This window comes from Oenanthe melanoleuca, chromosome 7 (genome assembly GCF_029582105.1).
Source record: "Oenanthe melanoleuca isolate GR-GAL-2019-014 chromosome 7, OMel1.0, whole genome shotgun sequence".
Classification (NCBI taxonomy): Eukaryota; Metazoa; Chordata; class Aves; order Passeriformes; family Muscicapidae; genus Oenanthe; species Oenanthe melanoleuca.
In genome coordinates this window covers 28,009,041-28,030,081 of record NC_079341.1, presented here as the reverse complement: position 1 = coordinate 28,030,081, position 21,041 = coordinate 28,009,041, and the positions used below count along the sequence as shown (strand labels likewise).

Here is a 21,041-nt window from a genome sequence, read left to right as displayed (position 1 = left end):
GGGGTAGACCTATAGGGTTTGAAGAGTGGAGCAGTGAATAGAGATCTATATCTTTGAGCTTTAGGCTCTTTCAGATCTGCTGGCCCAGATTTTTGGCCCCATCTTTTCATGTGGGTCACTGAAGGTAACACTGTGGTATTTGAAAAACAGTACAGAAAGCATAGGATTTGCTTGGTCTGTCTGGAGTGAATCTTTTGCTGAAGAGGCATTCATTCTGTCATGTTTTGGATTAACTGGATTATTTGTTTCTGTTCCATGTGTAGATAGATGAAGGGTGTGTTTGAAACACAGCTAAAATAAAATAAATATCCATTAAAAATGAAGTTACCTTGAGGTATGACAATGCTTCCTCTGCAGAAGAATGAGGTGAGAAAATATTCCTTGTCTGGTGGAAAGTTAATCTAGAGAGAGCCAAGCATATATTATAGAATTTGTTTTGAGATGTTACACAAAATGTAATCTTACCCTGAATAGGTTTGTAGAAATGAAGTTAGGGAAAAAATGCCTACTCTGTGCATGGTGATGTGCTAAAGTTGAAATTGGAACTTAGGAGAATGGTTCCTGTATTCTGAAATCATTGTGTTGCTTTCACAACCTGAGAGCCCATGTTGAAATGACGTCTGAGAGTGCTGAAGGAAGATCTAGAAATATCACCTGTGCCCTGTAAGATCTGTATTGTTGTTATCCATGGCCTTCTCACCTATGGTTTAGAATAGTCTTGTGTTTTTCCTGTAAGTTTTCCTTGTGCTGTCATATATGTAAATGAGGACAGTCTTCCAGAATCTCTAAGATGGTTTTGTAGCTAACTTCCAGGTTTTTGAGCAAAACCTTCTTGGTTATACTTCTGTTAGCTTGTTGTCCCATGTTATTTAATCTATGTGGATGTATTAAGTGATTGTCTTGAATTTTTCTGTAATTACTGTTTTTCTTTATTGCATGTAGATGGCCTTTTAGAAAACAATGAAGCTAAAGTAGCTATTGCAAGAAGAGCACGCTTTTAAAAGAGCAATTTTAGGTGTAAGTCAAGTATGCAAGCCTTAAAATTGCAGCATTGAGCTTCACCCCTGCCACTTAATTTTACCATCCTTCTTATATTATTAATATATTGCCCCTTATTTAATGATATGTGAATCCCAAAGCCCCTACCTTTTTGAATGTCCATGAATTGAATAAGCAGCTACTCTGTACTTTGCTTTCTTCTTGTTGCATAACGTGTTCTCTTACTGTGCTCTGCTTAATCCTGTTCTGAAGGCAGAATAAATATATTTCTTTGTGAAATTTCTGTAATAGTTATCAGTAGGCTTGTGAGGCCCTCAGAGATAGTGCCTACTGCTCACTTCACACCTAAATCCTAGGTGGATCTTTGCACCTGATTTAGAGACAAGAAGTGGAAAGATGGGAGGGGGACTGATTAGCCAAGATAACAGATTTGCTCCAAAAGCAGTGGCAGAACCTCAAAAAGAAGCCAAATCTCTCATAGTTCTGTTACATCATGGTGGTAAACCATGTTCCTCTTTTCGAAGTCTTACTGTCATGCTTTCCTTTTCTTGATGGCAGTCCCACATTGGTGTGCCCCATTCCTCTAATGATTCTGCACCCAGGTGGCTGCTCCATGTTGGTTGGAAACCTACTGCTGGTTGTGCTTTCTGGTCAGTGGTTGGGTCCTTGGGGAGGCCAGAGCCCTCTTGCCCACCTTCTCACAGCAGTTTTCTCAGTCACTGGTGCAGGTTTACCTTTCCAGCAGAGGTGTGCTGCCTTCTCCCCTCAGGGGCTGTGCTGGCTGCAGGAACAAGAACACCACAAACTGATTAGTTCACCCTTGTGACCTATATTGAACATTGCTTGTTACTACAAGTATTTTACTATGCCTCAGGGAGAGGAAATGGATATTTCTTATTTTATGGCTGGAGAATTGGTGCCTGTGAGCAAGACAAAAATTTGTGTTTGGTGTGGATGTTCATTGAGCTCTTTAAGAGCTTTTTTTGAAATTAAAATAGCAGCATTGCATTCATCTTTGTATTTTTAAAGTATTGCTGTAAGTGACGTAATTGCAGCCCTGAGTACTCAGCATTTTGGGTAAATCTGACTCAAATGTGTCAGAATAAGCAGCCAGAAAATGTGCCAAATATAATTATTGATCACCTATTTTTAAAAAAATTTAGTAGAAAGGGCTTGATCCTATTTTGCAAGGGAGTGTTCACCTGCCTAAATGGTCATGGCTTTCTTTTCATGTGCTCTGTGACTCATGCATGTTTTGGCACTCATAATAAACAGAGCAAGGATATTATAATTATTATAATCTGTCTAACTACTTTCACATATTTTTATGGAGCATTCCATCCAGCGTGCTGTAAAAAACCATGTGTGTATGTATATGTGTATGTATATATATATATATATATATATATACACACACACACACACACAAGCAAATATATTTGTATATTAAAAAAAGTACAGTACCAGTATTTGTGCTTGGGATTGCCCTGTCTCACTTGCAGGATCTTACACTCAGCCTTGTTGAACTTCATGAAGTTCACACAGGCCCATCTCTCCAGCCTGTTAGGGTCCCTCTGGATGGCATCCCTCCCCTCCAGGGCTTCCACCACTTGGTGTCTTTGGGAACTTGCACACACATATACAAATACCTTTGGTATTTAGGCCAATTTGAGAGCAGAAGCAGATTGTCATTTTCTGTAAAGCAGCACTAGCATAATTCTTGTGATGAGTAGAGATGCTTCACAAATACTTGCAGATGGTAAAGTCATGAGGCCCAAGGAGTTTCAGGGCTTGTAAAAAAGAAAAATCACATTTCTAAAAATCTGAACATTAGAGTAGGCACCAATGGTAGGGTGGGCTCTCAGAGCTGGGAGGAGGGGTTGCCCCTTGCAATGACCTTAGCTTTTAAGTTGCTCAGCTTTGTGATAGAGCTGCACTGTTGTCAAAATCAAATGAAAAACCATTTGACACACTATCTGAAATATTTTTATGAAGTTTCAGCTTGAGGCATGCATGAGGGATGAAATGACACAAAATTTCCTCCAGTTGGACTAAAGTTATAAAATGCCATTTAGAAGATGCTGGGTAGCCTTAGTTATGTATAGTGCTCGTTTTCCTCAATGTAAATGTCATCAGAAGTCCCCAGAATGAACACTTTTGAGTTTCATGGTGCAGAGAGAGAAATCCTGCATTGTTTTTCTGAGGTTAATTGCCCAGTGGGAGAAATTCCAAACTAAATTCTCAAAAATAACTATTTTCTAATAGTTCATAAGTTAGTGCCACAAAACCAGGGGCTTTTTTTTTTTTTTCCCAGATAAAAAGTAGCATTGCCTGTGATTTTTGGACTATTTGAAGTGTGTTTGTGACACTGTTGACACCTCTGTGGATTTTGACATGGAGCTGTGGCTATTTAAATACAGCATCACAAGCTTTTCCATATGCACATTTGATATTAAATTATGATTATGCTGGTGATGATGGAATACAGATTTCAGGATAAGAAAGGTGACAAAGATTTTCACGCATGGATAATTTTATGCACAATAAGGAGATTTTCTGTGAGTAATCCTGTTGATTGTAATAGGACTATTCACAGCTCAGTATGAGTGTAAATCTTGGTGGGATCAGGCCCTGCACTGGCATGTGTTCAGCAACATGGAGCACTCAGAAATAACTGCAACAAGTCATGAGAGTGTATCATATGTTACCTTTTAGAATGTGTTGATTTTATGATCTGTTAACCTTTTCATGATGATTTATGTTTGATTGCTTTCTTTTTGCAAGTCAACACATTCTAATTGATTCTTAAAAATACTTGTGTGTTAATTTAAAAATTGTTCTTTTAGCTGAGTGTTATTTTTCTGAGTAGGGAGAAGAGAGAATTCTATTTAATTTTCCTTATTGAGAACCATTAAGTAGAGTATTATTCTTTACTCTCTAGGCTTCTGTGGTATGGTAAAAATTGAACCTTTGATACTGTGAAAGCTAGCTATGTTTCCTTTTATATTGGACTATATCCATATTTTAATAGTGCAGCTAAATATATTTTCTGATATGATGAGAATAGTCAGCATTTTCCATGGTTTGATAGAGACTTAAAGTGGATGTTAGGAACCTGTTAAGTTCTAATTTTTCTCTTTCTTTTGGAAGGGCTTGTGGTTTCATTCATGGAAATGCTTAATCATTAGTAGTTTTAAATATGCTATTAAGCCCTGTTGCTATATTTTTCTTCATTAGCATTAGGAATTGCAGAATTATTGGTGACTTTTATACTTCATTTTAGGAGGAAAGCATTTGAGAGTGCAGTTAGCCATTTTTCCTGTGGTCTGAATTTGGCAAAGCCGTTGGGTATGTCTGGGTGGCAGCTCTGGGTGTTCATGTGTGAGCACATTGCCTTTGTGGAGCAGTTTCACAATGCACTTTAATCTGATTCAACCACTGACCACTCCTGGAAGAAACAGTCCTGTTCCCTGCTCCTGTATTGGATTGTTTCTTGCAGCATCATTGAGAGTTGTGTAAATAACAAAACACAGCAAATGTCCCACTGGGGTGGCTAATCAGTTATAGTTGATTTTACAGTCATTTGGCTATTTAGAAAGGTTTTGCTTGTCATGTCAGTTACCTGATTATAAAGTGTTTTTTAAAGCCTTTTTAATTCAGAATAAACCTTCCAGGGTGAATTCCACTATTCCACTAAATAGGGAAGGAAAAAATTCTTTACTAGAATGAGAATGTTCATTTAGGGAGTTTTATAGCTTTATGTACATTATATTAATTTAAGCTTATGGTGTAGCACAAATAATTGTAGCATGACCATAGAGATGAGCCCTGAGAAGCTGAGGTTTCCCCAGATTGCCTTTTGAAAAGTTTATTCTGTGTGTATTTTTCACAAGTAACCTTTGAGTGTTTTGTGGTTTGGGCTCTGCATGTACTCCTTCTTGCAAAAGCTCTTGAAGCAAGGATGTGGGAGGAGTGCTCAGGTATGTGTTCTGTAGCTTCAGTTCTTTGCTCATTAGGAATTTTGCCTTGTCTTACTTTAATGAAAACACACTTCCCAAAATGTGGAGCTAAAATAACGTCATCAGGCTACTCCCAGTGTAAGGTTACCCTGAAACCATTTAATACCTTGGGCTGAGCACAGTGTCAGCTTTTGTGAGGGGAATCTTGGAGGTAGTTTTCATCAGAACAGTATCAGGTTGCCAAAGGCAAGTTAGAATTGCTGTTGTGTATCTTGGCTCTTGTGTTTAGGTTTTTGCATCTTAAAAAATATGGTCAAATAGAGCTTATTGCTATTTAATTTATTTTTGCTATTATCACTTACTTATAGTGAAAGTCATATTTCTATCTCAAGTCTTTGCTACACTCCTTCACAAGGAGCTAAAGTTTAAGCCTTTCTTTTCTTTTTTCCTCAGCCTTCTTTCAATCCTTATTTCCTTCCAAAAGTAGGGAGAAGGTTGGTAGAAGAGAGGGTGGAATGGGTTATGTATATAGAAAGCAGCTAATGCTGCTTTTTGACACTTAAAAGGAGTAGTAGAAAACTCCTAGTAGAGTTCTAAAACAACAGAGACTTTCACAGGACAGTGTTTACAAATATAAAAAGTCCATCTTACTTAAAAAAAAGAAAGCAAAAACATTATTTCTGTTCTACAAATAGATACTAAACTGCAGATGATTTTCATCTTTTGTCTCTGCTGTTAATCCTTAAATGTGTTTTCTTTTCTCCTCTGTCATAAATAGTCTTTTAAATCCTACAGAATTCATGTTTCTGCACATACGGATTTTATTTTTAAATTGAACCCAATTAGTATCTCTGAGTACTTGCTCATTAAATTAAATAATGTCTTACTGCATGCTTAAGAAAAGAAGGGAGAAGACAGAATAACCCTTACCATCAATCAAAGTGGGGAACAAGAGCTGGACCATGTGTTGTACTTCAGTGACTTACAAATTTTGCTGCTTTCCTTCAGGGTCTCTGTTCAGATCTACTTCATAGCAGCCGCCATCCCAGCAGACTTTTTGAATCAATTGATGTTTTCTCTTGATGGTATTTTTATTTTTGATTCTGAAGTGAAATGTTGTCATGCTTCTCATGCAGCATGTTTTCATTTAAGTGGTTGTTTCTTTAATTAGGAATATTGTCTTTATGCTCAGCTCTCCAGCTCAGTGCACGAAGTCTTTGGAAAAGCTGATGTCAGGGTTCCTGAAATGAATAGTTCTGAAGTGCAGCAGGAGGCTTTGGTGGAGCAGCTTTGTGAATGAAGTGATGCAGTTCAGTGGATGGGGATGTGCTGCAGGCAGCTCTGGAGCACCCTGTGAAAAGAGAAGGTGCTGGCAGGGTCCTGTGAGACCTTTTCAGGGGAGTCCTTCCCTTTCTTCTCTCTCTTCCCCAGGGAGCTCTGCCTGTGGATGTCTCTTGTGAGATGCTTTGCCTACAGTAACAGCTTGGAGAACCTCTTCCAAGCAAAATGGATTCCTTAAGGTTTTGTTGACAGCTCTTTTTCTCTCAGTTTATAGAGGAACTATATATGCTAAAAAAATCATGAGATTACTTGGTGAAGCTTAATAGAACTTCTGAAATTCCATGAAAAACATCTCTGCAATAGGGATAACAATGTCTTATGCCAAGAAATTTGCTTGTGTGCGTTTGTATTTTTGTAGCTTCCCTAGAGATAATCTCTAAGTAAGTTGATCTTTATTTCACAAATGCATCTTGCACTTAAAAATGTATTTAATCTTTGCAGGCTTGGTAAAGTGATCTTGTTTGAATGCTTTTAACTTACATTTCTTTATCACACTGTCATTCTTCCAAGAACACTTCTCATCTTCAATTTAAATTATAGGATTCCTTTTATGTGAGCTGAAAGGTGTCACTTGACAAATTGCAAGTGTTTTACTGAATTAATTGCATTTGGGATGCTTCTTGCTTGGATTAATAGCCTATTTTTGTTTGTGGTTATTTGTTTTAAAACACTACCTCTTTGTTTTAAAACATCACCTGCAAGTCATGTAGCTTACTTTGTGTTTTGTCACTTCTCATATGTAGCCTAACACTATAAATTCTCACTGTTTTTCTATGAAAAGCCAGGTGTTTGAAAGCCTGATTTAATTAGAAGTACACTTACTACACCACTTCTGATATGATTCAAGATCATGACTGGAAGACGACTTGAGGGCTTTCAGTTGCATGACTGTGCTAAACCTGCTAGTCAGGGTGAGAAAGGAACTGTTTCCATATCCTTTGCAGCTGAGGGAGTGCCAAGAGCCATGAATACCCGTCCACAGCTGGCCTGTCCTCTGGGAAGCTGCTGTATCTCACCAGCTGTCCCAAGGTTTGGCATGGCAGGACTCTTCCTGCCTCCGTTGGTGAGAGTAGCAGGATCTTCTGCGTGGTTAGCACTCAGCTTCTTAGCCTGCCTAACTTCCTGCCAGGAAGTCGCTTTAAATCCAGGATTTCCGCAATTCCTGCCTAATTTCAGAGTGATGTGGCAGTGTCATCCTCCGTGTGGAGCAGCCTTCTGTGCTGTTCCCTGCCAGTGGCCTGAGCAGACAGACTAGGGCCACCATGTTCTCCCACTTAATGCTGTTTGTTCTCCCTTGAATGTGTTTCAGTATCTTGAGTTCTTGTATTCTCATACATGTGCACATCATTCCTTTGGAGAATCTGCAGTGACCTGATGCTGTCATGTTTCTGTAGTGTGGAACAAAAGCATAGAGAATGACAATCTGTGCGAGATGTACTCTGAGTATGGATTGACTTCACATAAAGGCTGAGATTAGTAGATGTATCTGTTTCATTTTCCTTGAAGTCTGTCTTTTAAGCTAAATATTTAAAATGCTCTACCAGAGAACGTCTCAGCCTTAAGTCTTTTGCACCATCTTTGACCACATCTTAAGAATTTCAGTTCTATCTCACCTTTCTCACTTGGCACAGGAAATTCCAAACCAAAAAAAAAAGATAAATTAATCACAATTTTCTTCTTTTATGATGTTGTTGCAAGATCTGTTGGAGATCTTTATTGGTGGCAAGAATACAGCCTTAGTGCGGTGCCAGATTTTGTTTGTTTTTGTTATTGCTGAGAAACTATCAGTATGGTTTCCCAGTTACATCTGAAAAATACTTCATGGGTTATATAATGTCTGTAAGTGGCTGTGTGAAATAGCAGACCTGTATCTTCTCTTGAAGACATCTCATTCTCTTGCTCTAAATGGTTTGAGAGTCAACTTGTCGCACAACACTCCCTGAGCTCACTCAGGGCATTAAGAAATTGTTGTCCATATATGAAGACAGATACTGTGAAAATCAAATGCATGATTTCAGACTTCCTTATGTTAGAATTGCAGGAGAACAAAAAAAAAAGAGATCACAAGCATAAATGTGCTGAACAGAATTTTTCCATGTTCTTCTCCTGTCATGGGTGGTTTTGGTCCCTAAAATGGACTTTAATGTATGAAGGATGTTAAAAAGGTTGATGACACTGTCATACCTAAAGATATTTAGCTTGGTGGCTCTGTTCTCCTGGTTTCCAGCAGAGCAAGACTTACTAAAAATAATAAAAAAGGTATTTGCCTGAAAAGCTTCTTCCTTTGGTGTGCTTCTTAAGTATTTGAAACTGAGAGAGGTCAGACCATCCCGGCTGTCAGCCTTCCTGTGATGTATTCAGAAGTTTAGAGCCTCATGATGCAGAATAGGGACAAGTGTTCTTTCACTTTTGAGTTCTAAGACCTGAGTTGCCATCAGGATGTGCTAATCATCTCTTTACTTTATGTGTTGAGGTGTGTGGTGAGTTGTTTTTTTTCTTTTTATATTTTTAAAAGAAATTTAGTTAATTTTACTTTCAGAATCTTAAGAACCAATTGTAATATTTGAAATAAAATACAGTGGAAGAGAACCTCTGGAGATTTTTCAGCTCTTTTAGCTAGTGGCTTCCATTCCTACCAAGTAATCTAGGATCTCATCTAAAAAGAAACCACTATTTATTTTGTAAACTTGGTATAATTTGATATAAAAAAAGCTTCACAGATGTTTATATACACTGAGAATTTTTGAAATAAATTCCTGGAGAAGAAAATTATTTAGAAGGGGATCAGTTGGATCAAGCTGAATATGGAAATGTAGACATTTGATGTACATTTGTTTAATGGGGTGTTTTTGCATGTTGGCAGGCTGTTAGACTGGCAGGGGGCTATTGTGGTGTGATTTTGCAGAGTGATGACCCTGCTGGTTTTAGGCAGAGACCTGATTTCTGTAGACTTCACCTGTAGAGAAACCTGATTCTTTGGTTATGAATTGTCATTGCAAGCTCAGGGAAAGCAGTGTAGCATCTGACTTTAGATTGGAGTGGAGATGGATCCTTTCTCCATGCTGCATTCTCAGGGGATGGAATTTGAAGCTGATGTCTAGCAATGTACCCACATCACACCTGTACCCTGACTCTGAATGCATCAAAATCCAAGGTGCTGCTGCTGTTGTGATGCTGCATAAGGTCCCTTTTGGTGCTTTGGCTGGGCTTGTTGTGTGTTGTCCAACTCCCCTGTGCCTCTGCTCCCACCCCTGTGTGTATTGCCTCTGCCCTCTGTCTGTGGGAACACAGAGGGATGGAGGAAGGATGTCTGTCTGCCTGTCTGTCTGTCTGTTGGTGTGTCTGTCTCAAGGAGCACTGAGGAATGAGTGGTAGGGGTTATGGGCCTGGGGAATAGGGTGAAGGAGACTGACTGCTCTGACTGGACATTCAGTGTGCCAAGGAGAAGAGTCTTAGAACTACCTTGTGTATATAATAATTAGTATAATGAGAAGATGCTGCCACTTCCAGCTTCACAAAAGCCTCCTGCTCTCTGCTGAAAACCAATTAATAATGTCATGATATTTGTTGGAATATTGTGAATTGTATTGCTTTTCATTATTGGAATTTATATTTCCTCACTAATGCTTTTTGCTTAGTGGGTATGAAAGTGAATGACCCCTCTATAGTCTGTATTTGATATATAGCTTTAGCTATAAAGTTAGGTTTTCATAGAATCACAGAATAATTTGGGTTGGAACGGACCTTTAAAGGCCATCCAGGCCAGTCCTGGGTGATGAGCAGGGACATCTTCACTTAGATCAGGTTGCTCAGCCCCATGCAACCTGGCCCTGATTGTTTTCCTGGATGGGTGTCCACCACCTCTCTGGGCATCTTGTGCCAGTGTTTCAGCACCCTCATTGTAACAATATTCTTCCTTGTATCGAGTCTAAATAGACGGTCTCTTCGTTCAGGACCATTACCTGTTGTCCTGTTGCAACAAGCTCTGCAAAAAAGTTATTTCTCCATTTTAAAGCTCTCTTTTAAGTAATGGAAGGCTGCAGTAAGGTCTCCCCAGAGCCTTCTTTCTCGCTTACCCTGTTGGCCTAGCAGAGATGTTGTAGCTCCTTGATAATTTTCCTCGCCTCCCCTGGACTTGCTCCAGCATATATCTTTCTTGTGTTGTGGCCCCAGAGCTGGATGTAACACTGCAGGTGGGGTGGCAGGAGAGTGGAGTGGAGGGGCAGAATCACCTCCCTCAACTGCTGCTTTGGATGCAGTCCAGTTTTCTCTCACTTGTGGATATTAAGATGTTCCAGGAGCTACAATGCCCTGGGGTAGCAGCAGTGGAAGGGCACTGAAAGGACAATGAAGTAAGGAAAACAGGACCAATATGAAAGAGGTGTTTGTAATAGACAGTCAAAATGGAAAAAGAGAACAGAGCAAAGAGGGCAGACAGGAAAAAAATTAAAAGTTTTCTAAGGAATGAGAAGGAGGAATTAGCCATCATTTAATTACAATACTTCTGCCAGTAGTCAGAAGCACTGATTTGAAACCTTTTATTTGAAAGTGTTCAATTGTGTGCACACAGATGTACGAAAGGAGAATCTTTTGACATTCTTCCAAGATATTCGACTCTTGGTTCTTACTCAGTATCAATTTTAGGACTGCATGTGTGTTTGTTAAGTACTGACTTGACTTCTTATAAAATGTGTTTAAGTAAAACAATTTAAGCAAGTGCACCAATTGTAGATGTTTACTATTAAAACTTTCTTTGTAGGTAATTGCACTTAAGAATGAACATTGAAGACAAGCTGGGAGGATTATTTCTTAAATGTGGTGGCATAGACCAGATGCAGTCATCCAGGGCTATGGTAGGGATGGGTGCAGTATCTGACCAGTCTGGAGTATCGAGAGAACGGCAAGAGGCAGTGCTTCAAGATCGGACTATGCCGCACCAAGAAATTCTTGCAACAGATGAAGTGTTACAGGAAAGTGAACTTCGACAGCAAGAGATGATTTCACATGATGAACTCATGGTCCATGAGGAGACGGTAAAAAATGATGATGAAATGGATGCTCAAGATAGACTTCCTCAAGGGCTGCAGTATGCTGTTAATGTCCCTGTAAGCAATTTCTTTGTGAAATATTGGAGAGATTGCTAGGAAGCTTGATCTGGTAGTCTAATCCTACTCTGGCAAGAATCTATTAATTGCTTGTTTGGATTTTGATTATCAAAATAATTATGTCATTTGCCTCTGGCTGTGGATAAATTTTGCCAATTAAGTATAATCTTTAAGTATCTGTTTTATAAATATTTTATAAGCAGGCTGTTACCATAGAACTAAAGCGTTAAAATGTGCTCTTTTAAGGATATTTAATGTTTAAGGATAACTACAAACCGGAATAAATAGTGTTATTAGAAGGTTTATGCTGTTCATAGTACTGTTTAGTTGCTTTTGCTATAGGAAGCATCTTGTATGTTTTTAAGGTATGTGGACGCTTAGTAATTGCATTCACACTGCAGGTTGGACTGTGACACTTCATACATGACCATAAATATGCCCCTCCACGATATCTCATAGAAGGCATACCTTGGCTTTCCCAGAGAGCATAGAGATGACTTCCTTTTGAAAACAGAGCATCTGTCTGTAATGCAGCACATCATCACTGTTACCCTGCAAACATAAAGGATAATCACCAGGACTATAAAAGCAGATAGCCTTACACATGAAGAATAATCTTCAGAAACACAGCACTGTTAAAACACTACTCTGTTAGCTGTAGATCAGGTGGCTCAGATGTTAGAAAAATGTGAGAGTATCATGGTCTTCATTAAAGTTCACATTAGATTGAGATTTTTAATTTTTTTTTTTCAAAAGCTTCATTAGAACTGGTCTTTTTTTTTTTTTTTTTTCTTAAAAATACTTCTGTTTTAAATATATAATAAAATATTCCATTAAATCTTGCATTGACAACAGCACAGACTAAAGTAAAATAGGTGTGAAAAACTGAATGGTTTTACAGATGGAAGTGATTTTAACATATGAACTGATCTCAAAATCACCTCAGGTCAGGAAAAAAGACCTTGGGAGATGAATGAAAGGATACATCAAAATGTTACTGAGGAAATTAACTGTGCCCTTTTTGTTTAAGATACATATTAATTCTTTCACTTAAATTTCTGAAAGTGAAGCCAGAAGATAAATCCCTTAGGAAAAGGTTTTCTGTTTCAGCAGTTTGTCATCTTCTAAAATTGAAAAATTGCTTTTCTGTAGTGAGAACCTTACCTGAAACTGGCACTTGGTATCTTAACAGATCAGTGTAAAGCAAGAAATTACCTTTACTGATGCATCTGAACAACAGAAACGAGACAAAAAACAAATACGAGAGCCAGTAGATTTGCAGAAAAAGAAGAAAAGAAAACAGCGTTCACCAGCAAAAGTAAGACATTGATTTGGCAAAACCAAGATTAAAAGGACCTGAAGATTTGGTTGACTATGACTAATTTCATTAGCATTTGAACTAGTTAGGCTGGAAATTGTTTGTTTGCTCAGTAAAGATGCAGTTCTGAAGTTCACCAGAGACCCAAAACAAAACTGATATAACAGTGTTTTTCTTTGAACTTCTTTTAGCAACATGAACTCTTGACATATTTTAACATCTGTCTCTCCAGGCAGTTCTCTCTCCAAATATTTTTTTTAAATTATGAGTCAGTAGCTTTGTAGACCATTTATAAATCATACTCTGTATCTATCTAATAACAGTTGTGTTTTTCTGTGAGCCTGATAATTTAATATGCTTCATGCATAGTAGTGAAAAATTTTTAAAAAGAAAACTAAAACATTAGTTTTGAAAATTCTAAATAGTTTACTAATATATATAAAATTATTTACTGGTAGGGAAAATTCCTGTGGTCATAATCATCTTCATATATGTATTTATTTATATCAAAAGATTCTTACCCTAGCAGCTGGTTTGTTACTTAAAAATTTATTTTGTAGATCTATTCATGAGAAGTATGTATCCCTGTATGTCTGAAAACAATTTTCTTTTGTTGAGAAGCACTTCAGATAAAACCAGAATCATTTCACCTCATGAGGTAGCAGTGTTATATCTTCAAGTAATTCCCCAAATCAGTAGTAATCTTCAGACTTAAAATATAACATTTGCAGGCTGCTCTGATAGAAGTAAATCAGTTATATGTTACCACATGGCAGCATTAAAATAAGCCTACTCAGGAATCAACCCAGACTGTTTGTACATCAAAGGAAAACTCACCATAATACAAAGAAAATCTCCCAAATCTCCTTTTTGTTGCCCTGGGTGCAGGACCCTCCAGCCCTCCTCAAAGCACTGTCAAATAAGGTCGCACCTGTAGTATTCTTGGAAAGCTGAGAAATTGCTTCAGATTGGGTGTGGAAGCAAGTTCCAAATGCTGTGCAATTTTTTCTCACTTCTCCCTTTGAGAGAAAAAGGAGATCTAGGTTGAGTACATCCAGAGATCACTTCCATGGAAACATGGCAAGGTAGAAGAGGCGTGTGCCCCTCTTTCTACAGACGTGTACTTGCATGCTTCCTTTTTATCTCCCAGTCTGTCAGGGTTAGTCTTCTGAGATGACAAAAGATTGAAAAATGATTAGGAGAATTGTTAAACAGGTTCTTTTTCAGTCTCTCTTCCCCTTACTTCAGACCTGTCAGAGTAGAAAAAAGCTGAAAGACTGACCTAGGTGAGAACCTACTGCAGCTTCAGTATTTCCAGAGTAGTAGGGTTGATTTTCCATCCAAACAAGCAGCTGGAACTCTGACAAAGGGAAGTCAGTTAGCATCCTGAAACATTATAAATTCTGTTGTATATCAATGCAGTAATCAGGTAATGAAGAAGCCATTAGGTATCCTGAGTCCTGTCTCCTGTTGCCTCTTCCATGCACACACACACACGTGCACACACGGACGCACACGCACGCGCACACACACACGCACAAGCTTCTTTGTTGCTTTGGTTAGGGAAGCTGCTCTGACAGAGTTAACTCTCATCATTTCAGAGGGTGGTACAAGGAGAAGATTAAGTAGAAGAGCCCAGGTTTAGGATAATCATGAAATTGAGTGTATTTTCTGCACAATTATTTAAAAATTTCAATATAATATATGAAAAACATTTCATAACATGTATTTAAATTTGTTTTAAAGACCCAGTCGGCTTCATCAGCTGGATAATGTCACAGAACAGAGTCTTTACAATTGTCTCTGTCTGTGACTGGAGCTGTAACACACCAATCTTACAAACGTATGAATGTGCTTGTCCTTCAGAGTGAATGCACAAGAATTTGTTAGTCTGAGACTTTCACTCTTGTTTTGACGCAGGAGAATTAAAAATTAAGTAGATCCTACAGTATTTGCTACTATTTCAGAGATACTGTTTCAGTTATTGACTCTCTCTTTCTCATCACTGTCATTATCATAAAACTTAAAACGCTGTAGCTAATCAAACTGCAGATGTGTTTTCCCAGCATACTTTTATATTTTGTTAATAACAAGGGACTAAACTGTATTATTTAAGGTTCTTTAAGCTCTTCTTTATAGTTGTGTTTGCAGTTAAGCAAGACTTATAAATGTAATTTGTTTACTGTTTTTCTTATTCTCTTGCCAGAGATAGTAGAGATTTGGGTTTTGGCTTAGTTTTCTATTTCTATTCCTTTTGACAAATTAGAGAAAACCTGTGATAAGCTTTGTTTAATAAGGTAGATGTGGTGCATTTTTAAAAACTTAAGTTTTTAAACTTTATATGAAAATAGTGGCTTTGTTTGATAGCAAAGCAATTGAGTGTGGCAAGTTGAAGTCATCGAGGAGATGCTTTAATATGTATATTAAGTGAGCAATGCTTTTATTGAGTGAAAAACCTGAAAGGGGAGAAGAATAATACTATTCTCTTGGCTGTTTGGCTTTGGGATTTTGGTTTTAAAATATAATATTACCTTTGAGACTATTGGTATTATATAGATGTAGATAATATATATGGCTATTCTGGTTAGGCTTTAAAGACTTTTAGCAAACATTTATAGTTGTGATTTGAAAAAAAGACTATAACTTTTCACTTTTGCTTTAAAATATAATTGTTCATGGTTTAGTCCCAGGAGTGGTTTGATTACTTTGCATTCTTTCCAACAGACGGGCAAAATAAACAGTAGCATATAAAGTGACTCAGCTGTGCCTAGGGAAGCTCTAAGCTGATTTTCCATGAGCTGCTTTTGTCTCCGTTCTGTTGAAATATCTCTTAATGCACAACGAGACCCAAGTTGGATCGGACTGCAGTTGGAAATGTGTATTAGAAGCTTAACGCATAGTTTTGTAGAAATTAGCATTGTTTTACCTGAAATATTGACATTTGCTGCATCGAAAAAATTAATGTTTTTTTTTTTGTAGTTAATAAGACATCTTTAGAGGGTAGTGTGAGAACAAATTTTACTCTTTTTAAAATAGATCCTTACAATAAATGAGGATGGATCACTTGGTCTGAAAACCCACAAATCTCATGTTTGTGAGCATTGCAATGCTGCCTTTAGAACCAACTACCATTTACAGAGACATGTCTTCATTCATACAGGTACTGCTTGACTTCAAATTTGTCTTTTCTACTATATAAAGAGTTGTTTACTTATGTTAAAAATGTTTTCAGCTCTATGCGAATTTCAGTTTTAAGAGTGTAGCTATCTTGGCATCTAAGCTTAGAGATTCCATGCACCAAAGTGTCAAAAGAATATCAGAAAAAAAAAATCAACATATATCTAATAAACTGAAAAGCTAACTGTTTACAAGGTTTCTTTTCTTTCTTTATCAGAAAGTAATGGGTTGACTTGTAGCCTAAGTGCCAAAAATTGACCCCTTTGTAAAATGTGCTGCAGCTGCTTATTTGCCTGATGAGGTATCTCTCTGTTTGGAGAAGTGAAAAAGGTACTTACTGTTATAATAACTTGCCAGTATCCTGAATGCAGTCTATGCCAGCATCCTGATTGATCTTGCTCATGAGGAAATTACAGCCACTCCAGATCACTCTTCCATGCTAGTCTTAATGTGACTCTTAGGATCATGGAGAGAACTCTGCAGTTCATATAAGTAGAAAGGCAAATGTTTTTTTGGTATCAGGGTATTTTTGGAATTTGCTCAGATGCTGGTGTTTTTAATAGACATTTTTATATTCCTCAAAAATAGTTATCAGAAACAACAGTGTGTAGTTATTAACTCATGGATGTGGAATTATATTGTTCAAGGTGAAAAACCATTTCAGTGCAGTCAGTGCGACATGCGTTTCATACAGAAGTACCTGCTACAGAGGCATGAGAAGATTCATACTGGTGAGTATAGTGCCTTGAGTATCTTTACTGGCGTGCTTAAAAACTGTTTCCCCACTCAGGCAAGGTTTCTGGTAATAAATATGCAGCCTAAAATCCTGTCGTAGTTTGTTTTAGTTTAACACATGTTCTAAAGTTTTTAAAAAGAAATTAGTTTTGTGCTTTCAACTTGTTCCACTTTCCTTTGGCTGTAAAATGAGTATGAAGTCCAGTAAGCAGATCTGAAAGTAGTTTTCTATAAATAACCCCAGAGCAGCAAATCCTGAAGTTTGTGCATTCATAAAAGTCAAAGTTCGTTAAGCAGTTCTGTCTTCTGTTGTATCCAGTTAATTCAGACAAGGGGGCCTTCCAAATTACATTTCCATAGATTTATTTGTTTGTTTGTCTGTTTGTTTGTATTTGAATTTGATGGAAAAGTGCCAGGACTAAAATGGCCAAAATGCCTAACCCCAAAGGTATTAGTATCAGCTTTTCTTTTCACTTTTTTTCTTCTTTTAGGTTTTATTCAGAACTGTTCTAAAAAGAAGAGTATTAGTTTAAAAATATGCAGTATAGGTCAAATAAGGCCCAAAGCTTTAAGCCAGAGAGTTAAAGTTTATATATGTTTGTTTTTTTAAATCTTGTTGCACCACACAGAACCACATTGTTTAACAGGTTTGGTTTCATTGGGTTTTTGGCATTTTGGTGCATGGCCTTTCAATCCCTCTTTAAATATTTTGTAATATGGTCCCTTTTGGACTAGATGCCAATTTCTCAGCCTCTTTCAGAAAAGCAGAGCTGGTGAATGTGCACAGTGTTTCTTGGCTGTAGCATTTAAATGGATATGAAAGCTACTAACACGCAGTGCAGTGTGTGCATGTGTAAGGGTTGAGAGGGAGAAAGAACTCTGCAAAATGAATTTTCAGAGCAGTGTACAGGGAGTTACATGCACAAATGCCCTGTTGTTTATGGGATTTTTGTATCCTAGGTTGCTATGAGTCCAGACTAAGTAGGTTTCCTTCAGCCAGTCAGCCACAGAAGAGTCTTCCATTCTTCTGTCCAGTGTCTTTGTTCTGCTCCTAGTCTTTCCTCTGGCTCTGAATTGGTGAACCATGCTGCCTCCACTTTGTGTAGATACTTATTCTTGAAAAGAATGCTCATTCAGTCTCTTCCATCTATCTGCCCCCCAAATCCCGCCCCTCCAGAAAAAAGACAAAAATTTAAGTGCAGTCTTCACTTTTTTTACAAGATTTTTTTAAATTTTTTTTTTTTTTTTTATATGAGGATTATTTCCTGTACGTGGCTTTGAAAATGAGAGTCTGGGCAATGTAGTTAATTAACACTTGACTGCAAATATTTTATTAATTGATTTAATTATCTTTTAAAATTTAGCTTCTAGCTTTAATGAGAAATCTGTGTCGATTCTAAGCTTTGGAGGGAGGGGTGAATGTGGTGGGATTGTAGGTTTTTATGCCAGCTCTTAGATATGCTAGTCTTTGTTTAGCAGAGAAAAAGGTACCATTTAACTAATTAACCATATTGTTATCTGACTTTTTTTAGATAACTGTTTCCTTCTTTCCTCAGCATCCTGAGGTATAGTTTGGTTGTTTCTCAGAAAATAGAGGATAGTTAATTGTGTTTAAATTGTTGAGTCATGGATGTTTTTCTAGGTGACAGCTAGTAATGATTAGGAGAAAACACATAAAATCCAGATTCCTGGAGTGGCAAATTTTTTTCTGAAGGCAGTTTAGTTAACAAGAATTTAACTAGTGTTTAATTTTTGGCTTCACCCAGTTATAGTGTAGCTAATTGGCACTCTGCATACCTGTCTGTATTTGTTTGTATTATTCATACCCTTTAAAAAATGTTTCTTAACTTTATTCAAACCTTTTTTAATTTTGCATTTTTATCTCCATGAATGACCACTTTTAGCACCAGCTTTTGTTCAAAATACTGATGTGGAACAAGAAGCCTCTTAATTCTTTTAAAGATATTAATCAAATTTTTCAGTTTATTTTAGATCAACCAAAGAGAGTAGTTACAGGTAGAAGCCCCATTTTATGCCTGTTACAAGCCCCCAGTTTACAGGTGCCCCAGCTATTTTCAGTCTGATTTGACTTTAGTTCTTTGAACCACTCCTTCAAAGGAAATGTTGTGAGGGAGTTAGGAAGCAATCAATGAACAGCCTTATTCTGTGTAAATAATTAAACAGTTGCATCTAAAAGCAGACATTGCATTAATACAAAATTTGTTTATAATTGTGTGTAGAGGAGAGCAGCAGTGGTGGAGCCCTGCTGCTAAACTTGTCCCTAATGATACAGAAAATTGCTATTTTAGTTGTAAGAGAGGGAATGGAAGAGTCACTGGTACACAAATATTTTCAGTTTACGAGGTTGGAGAAGATGCTGAATGTTCTTTTTTTTTTTTTTTTTTTCCAAATATGTCTGCTTACTTTTTGCTTAGAGATGTTTCTGTATACCTTACCCACTCATGTGTTCATCTGTCCTAATTGTGTAAGCCACCCTACTTTCCATTTTAAACACAAAAACTAAGATTACATTAAAAAAAATAAAACACCATTGGGGCTAACAATTCAAGTGCCTTCTTATCCAGTTATGCTGATTTTTTAATAGCCTTCTTTGGTATTTTATAATTTGTTTTTTTTCTGTTTGGACTTTAAAACGCCTGGGTTTATAATTTTTACAGCCTTCATACACCTAATATTTGTGCTACACTGGATGAATAGTTCTATTGCTTGGTTTTAATAGATTGCAAGCATACACACAACACATGGGCTGTTTTCATAAATGGTGCATTAATTGTTGTATTGTATTTTTTAATTCTGCATTTTTTTATACATCTGATTCTTTCCCACTCAGCAAAACATTTCCGAATAATGTGTCCTGGATTCTCCCTGCATTATCAAAAAACTTAATAATGATCTCCTCCATTTGCAATAGATCCTGTTTGAAAAGTACAACAGAATTATGAAAGGCATCTGAAGTTTTGGGCTTCTGCTAGGATGAAATTATTATTGGAAGCCTATCTTCATATTCATTTTTAATCTTTTTCTAACATTATCTTCCATATGAAGATTAAAGCCAAAATTAAGTATGATTTCAGTTTCACAAAGGTTTTCTTAATCTTACTTTCAGAGTGTTCTGGAATTCTACTGGAAAATATTATTTTCTGTACTGTGCTGAGTTAACTCCAGGGTAGTGTCCCCAAATTCTTCTCCCTGTTAAGGCATGGCCAGCAGTGCATTTGTATGTGCCTTCAAAGTCTCCAAAATAGCTGGTGACTGTAATCCACCTAAAAACCAGAGACCCCTGTTTGGCCCTTTTAAGCCTTGAAATGGGAATAGGTAGCTGGAGAGTGTTCTTCCAGCAAATAGCCAGTTAGAGTAGGAAAATGTTAAGGAACTCTGTGTGCATTTACTTACAGAAATGAGTGTAAGGCTGCAGGTAAGCGTATTAATGAAGCATTCTGCATTTCCTGGGATTGCAGGATGGCTCCTTAGAGGGCTGTTCAAGGCCAGAACAGGACTCAGCTATCTTGTTTTAAGGCTCAGGATAGTTTTCAACCCAAACAGCTACTCCATTCTCTAAAATAAATCTAAGGTAGCTCGAAAGCAAGCTTCGAAGCAATGTAAGGGAAGTTTGAAGGGGCAGTTAAAAAACCCTACAAAGTAAAGCAGTGGAGCAAAGGGAAAGAAAACGGGAAGTAGCAAGGACTAGGTAGTAGTCTTCAGGAATGGAAGAGTTTCCATGTATCAGACAAGAACAATGAGGTCTAAATGTCTTGCCTCAGCATCCTGAAAAATGGAAGGCAAGGATTGGAATTTGATTCAGAAAGTCTGAACAGGCTTGTTGGGAGTAAGGCACTGTAGTTGTGAGGTTGCCTAACAAATAAAGAGAACACAAGGAATGAACCTAGCGTTTGAAAGTCAAAAAATAGACCAGAGAGGAGGATTTGCTTAATGACAGGATGAGAGAGAATGATATGATAGGTGTTATAACTTACAAGGTATGTTGAAAAAAAAAAAAGCAGAATTTGATGGTGCTTATTAATAAGCAAGAAATGGTAAAGTTCTCTAAGTCAAGTGAAAGAAGAGATATAGAATGCTGGGGTTGTGAGCCTGTAGAAAAAGAACTGATGGAAGCTGAGAGATCTGACGAGAGAAGATAATTTGATTTAGCAGAGAATAAATTAGAATAATTTCATCCAAGAAAGTTATTGGCTGAGTAGCCACATGGAGAGGTAAGAATTAATAATTGGAAATAGGACATAGGCTTACAAAGAGAGAGATTTAGAAATTGCTTGGAATTAAGGAAGTTGAAACTCTGGGCATTAATGATCTGACTAGGAGCACATATGTGGGCGATACAGATACTTTCCATTCTGGTTTCTATAAATACTGTAACCTTATTTTAAG

General features: G+C 37.3%; 1 protein-coding gene across 3 annotated transcripts in view; it reads left to right on the top strand.

Annotated features, from left to right (window-relative positions):
• Positions 1 to 21,041, top strand: part of ZNF148 (zinc finger protein 148) — a 41,260-nt gene that overhangs the window by 9,395 nt on the left and 10,824 nt on the right. The window contains exons 2-5 of one of the 3 annotated variants that reach the window (XM_056496518.1): positions 11,059 to 11,404; positions 12,597 to 12,722; positions 15,759 to 15,882; positions 16,547 to 16,630. In XM_056496518.1, the coding sequence (XP_056352493.1) occupies positions 11,075 to 11,404; positions 12,597 to 12,722; positions 15,759 to 15,882; positions 16,547 to 16,630 (664 nt within the window). In that variant the 5' untranslated portion in view covers positions 11,059 to 11,074. The remainder of the gene's footprint in view (positions 1 to 11,058; positions 11,405 to 12,596; positions 12,723 to 15,758; positions 15,883 to 16,546; positions 16,631 to 21,041) is intronic. The other 2 variants (XM_056496522.1, XM_056496521.1) reach the window with 2 other exon arrangements.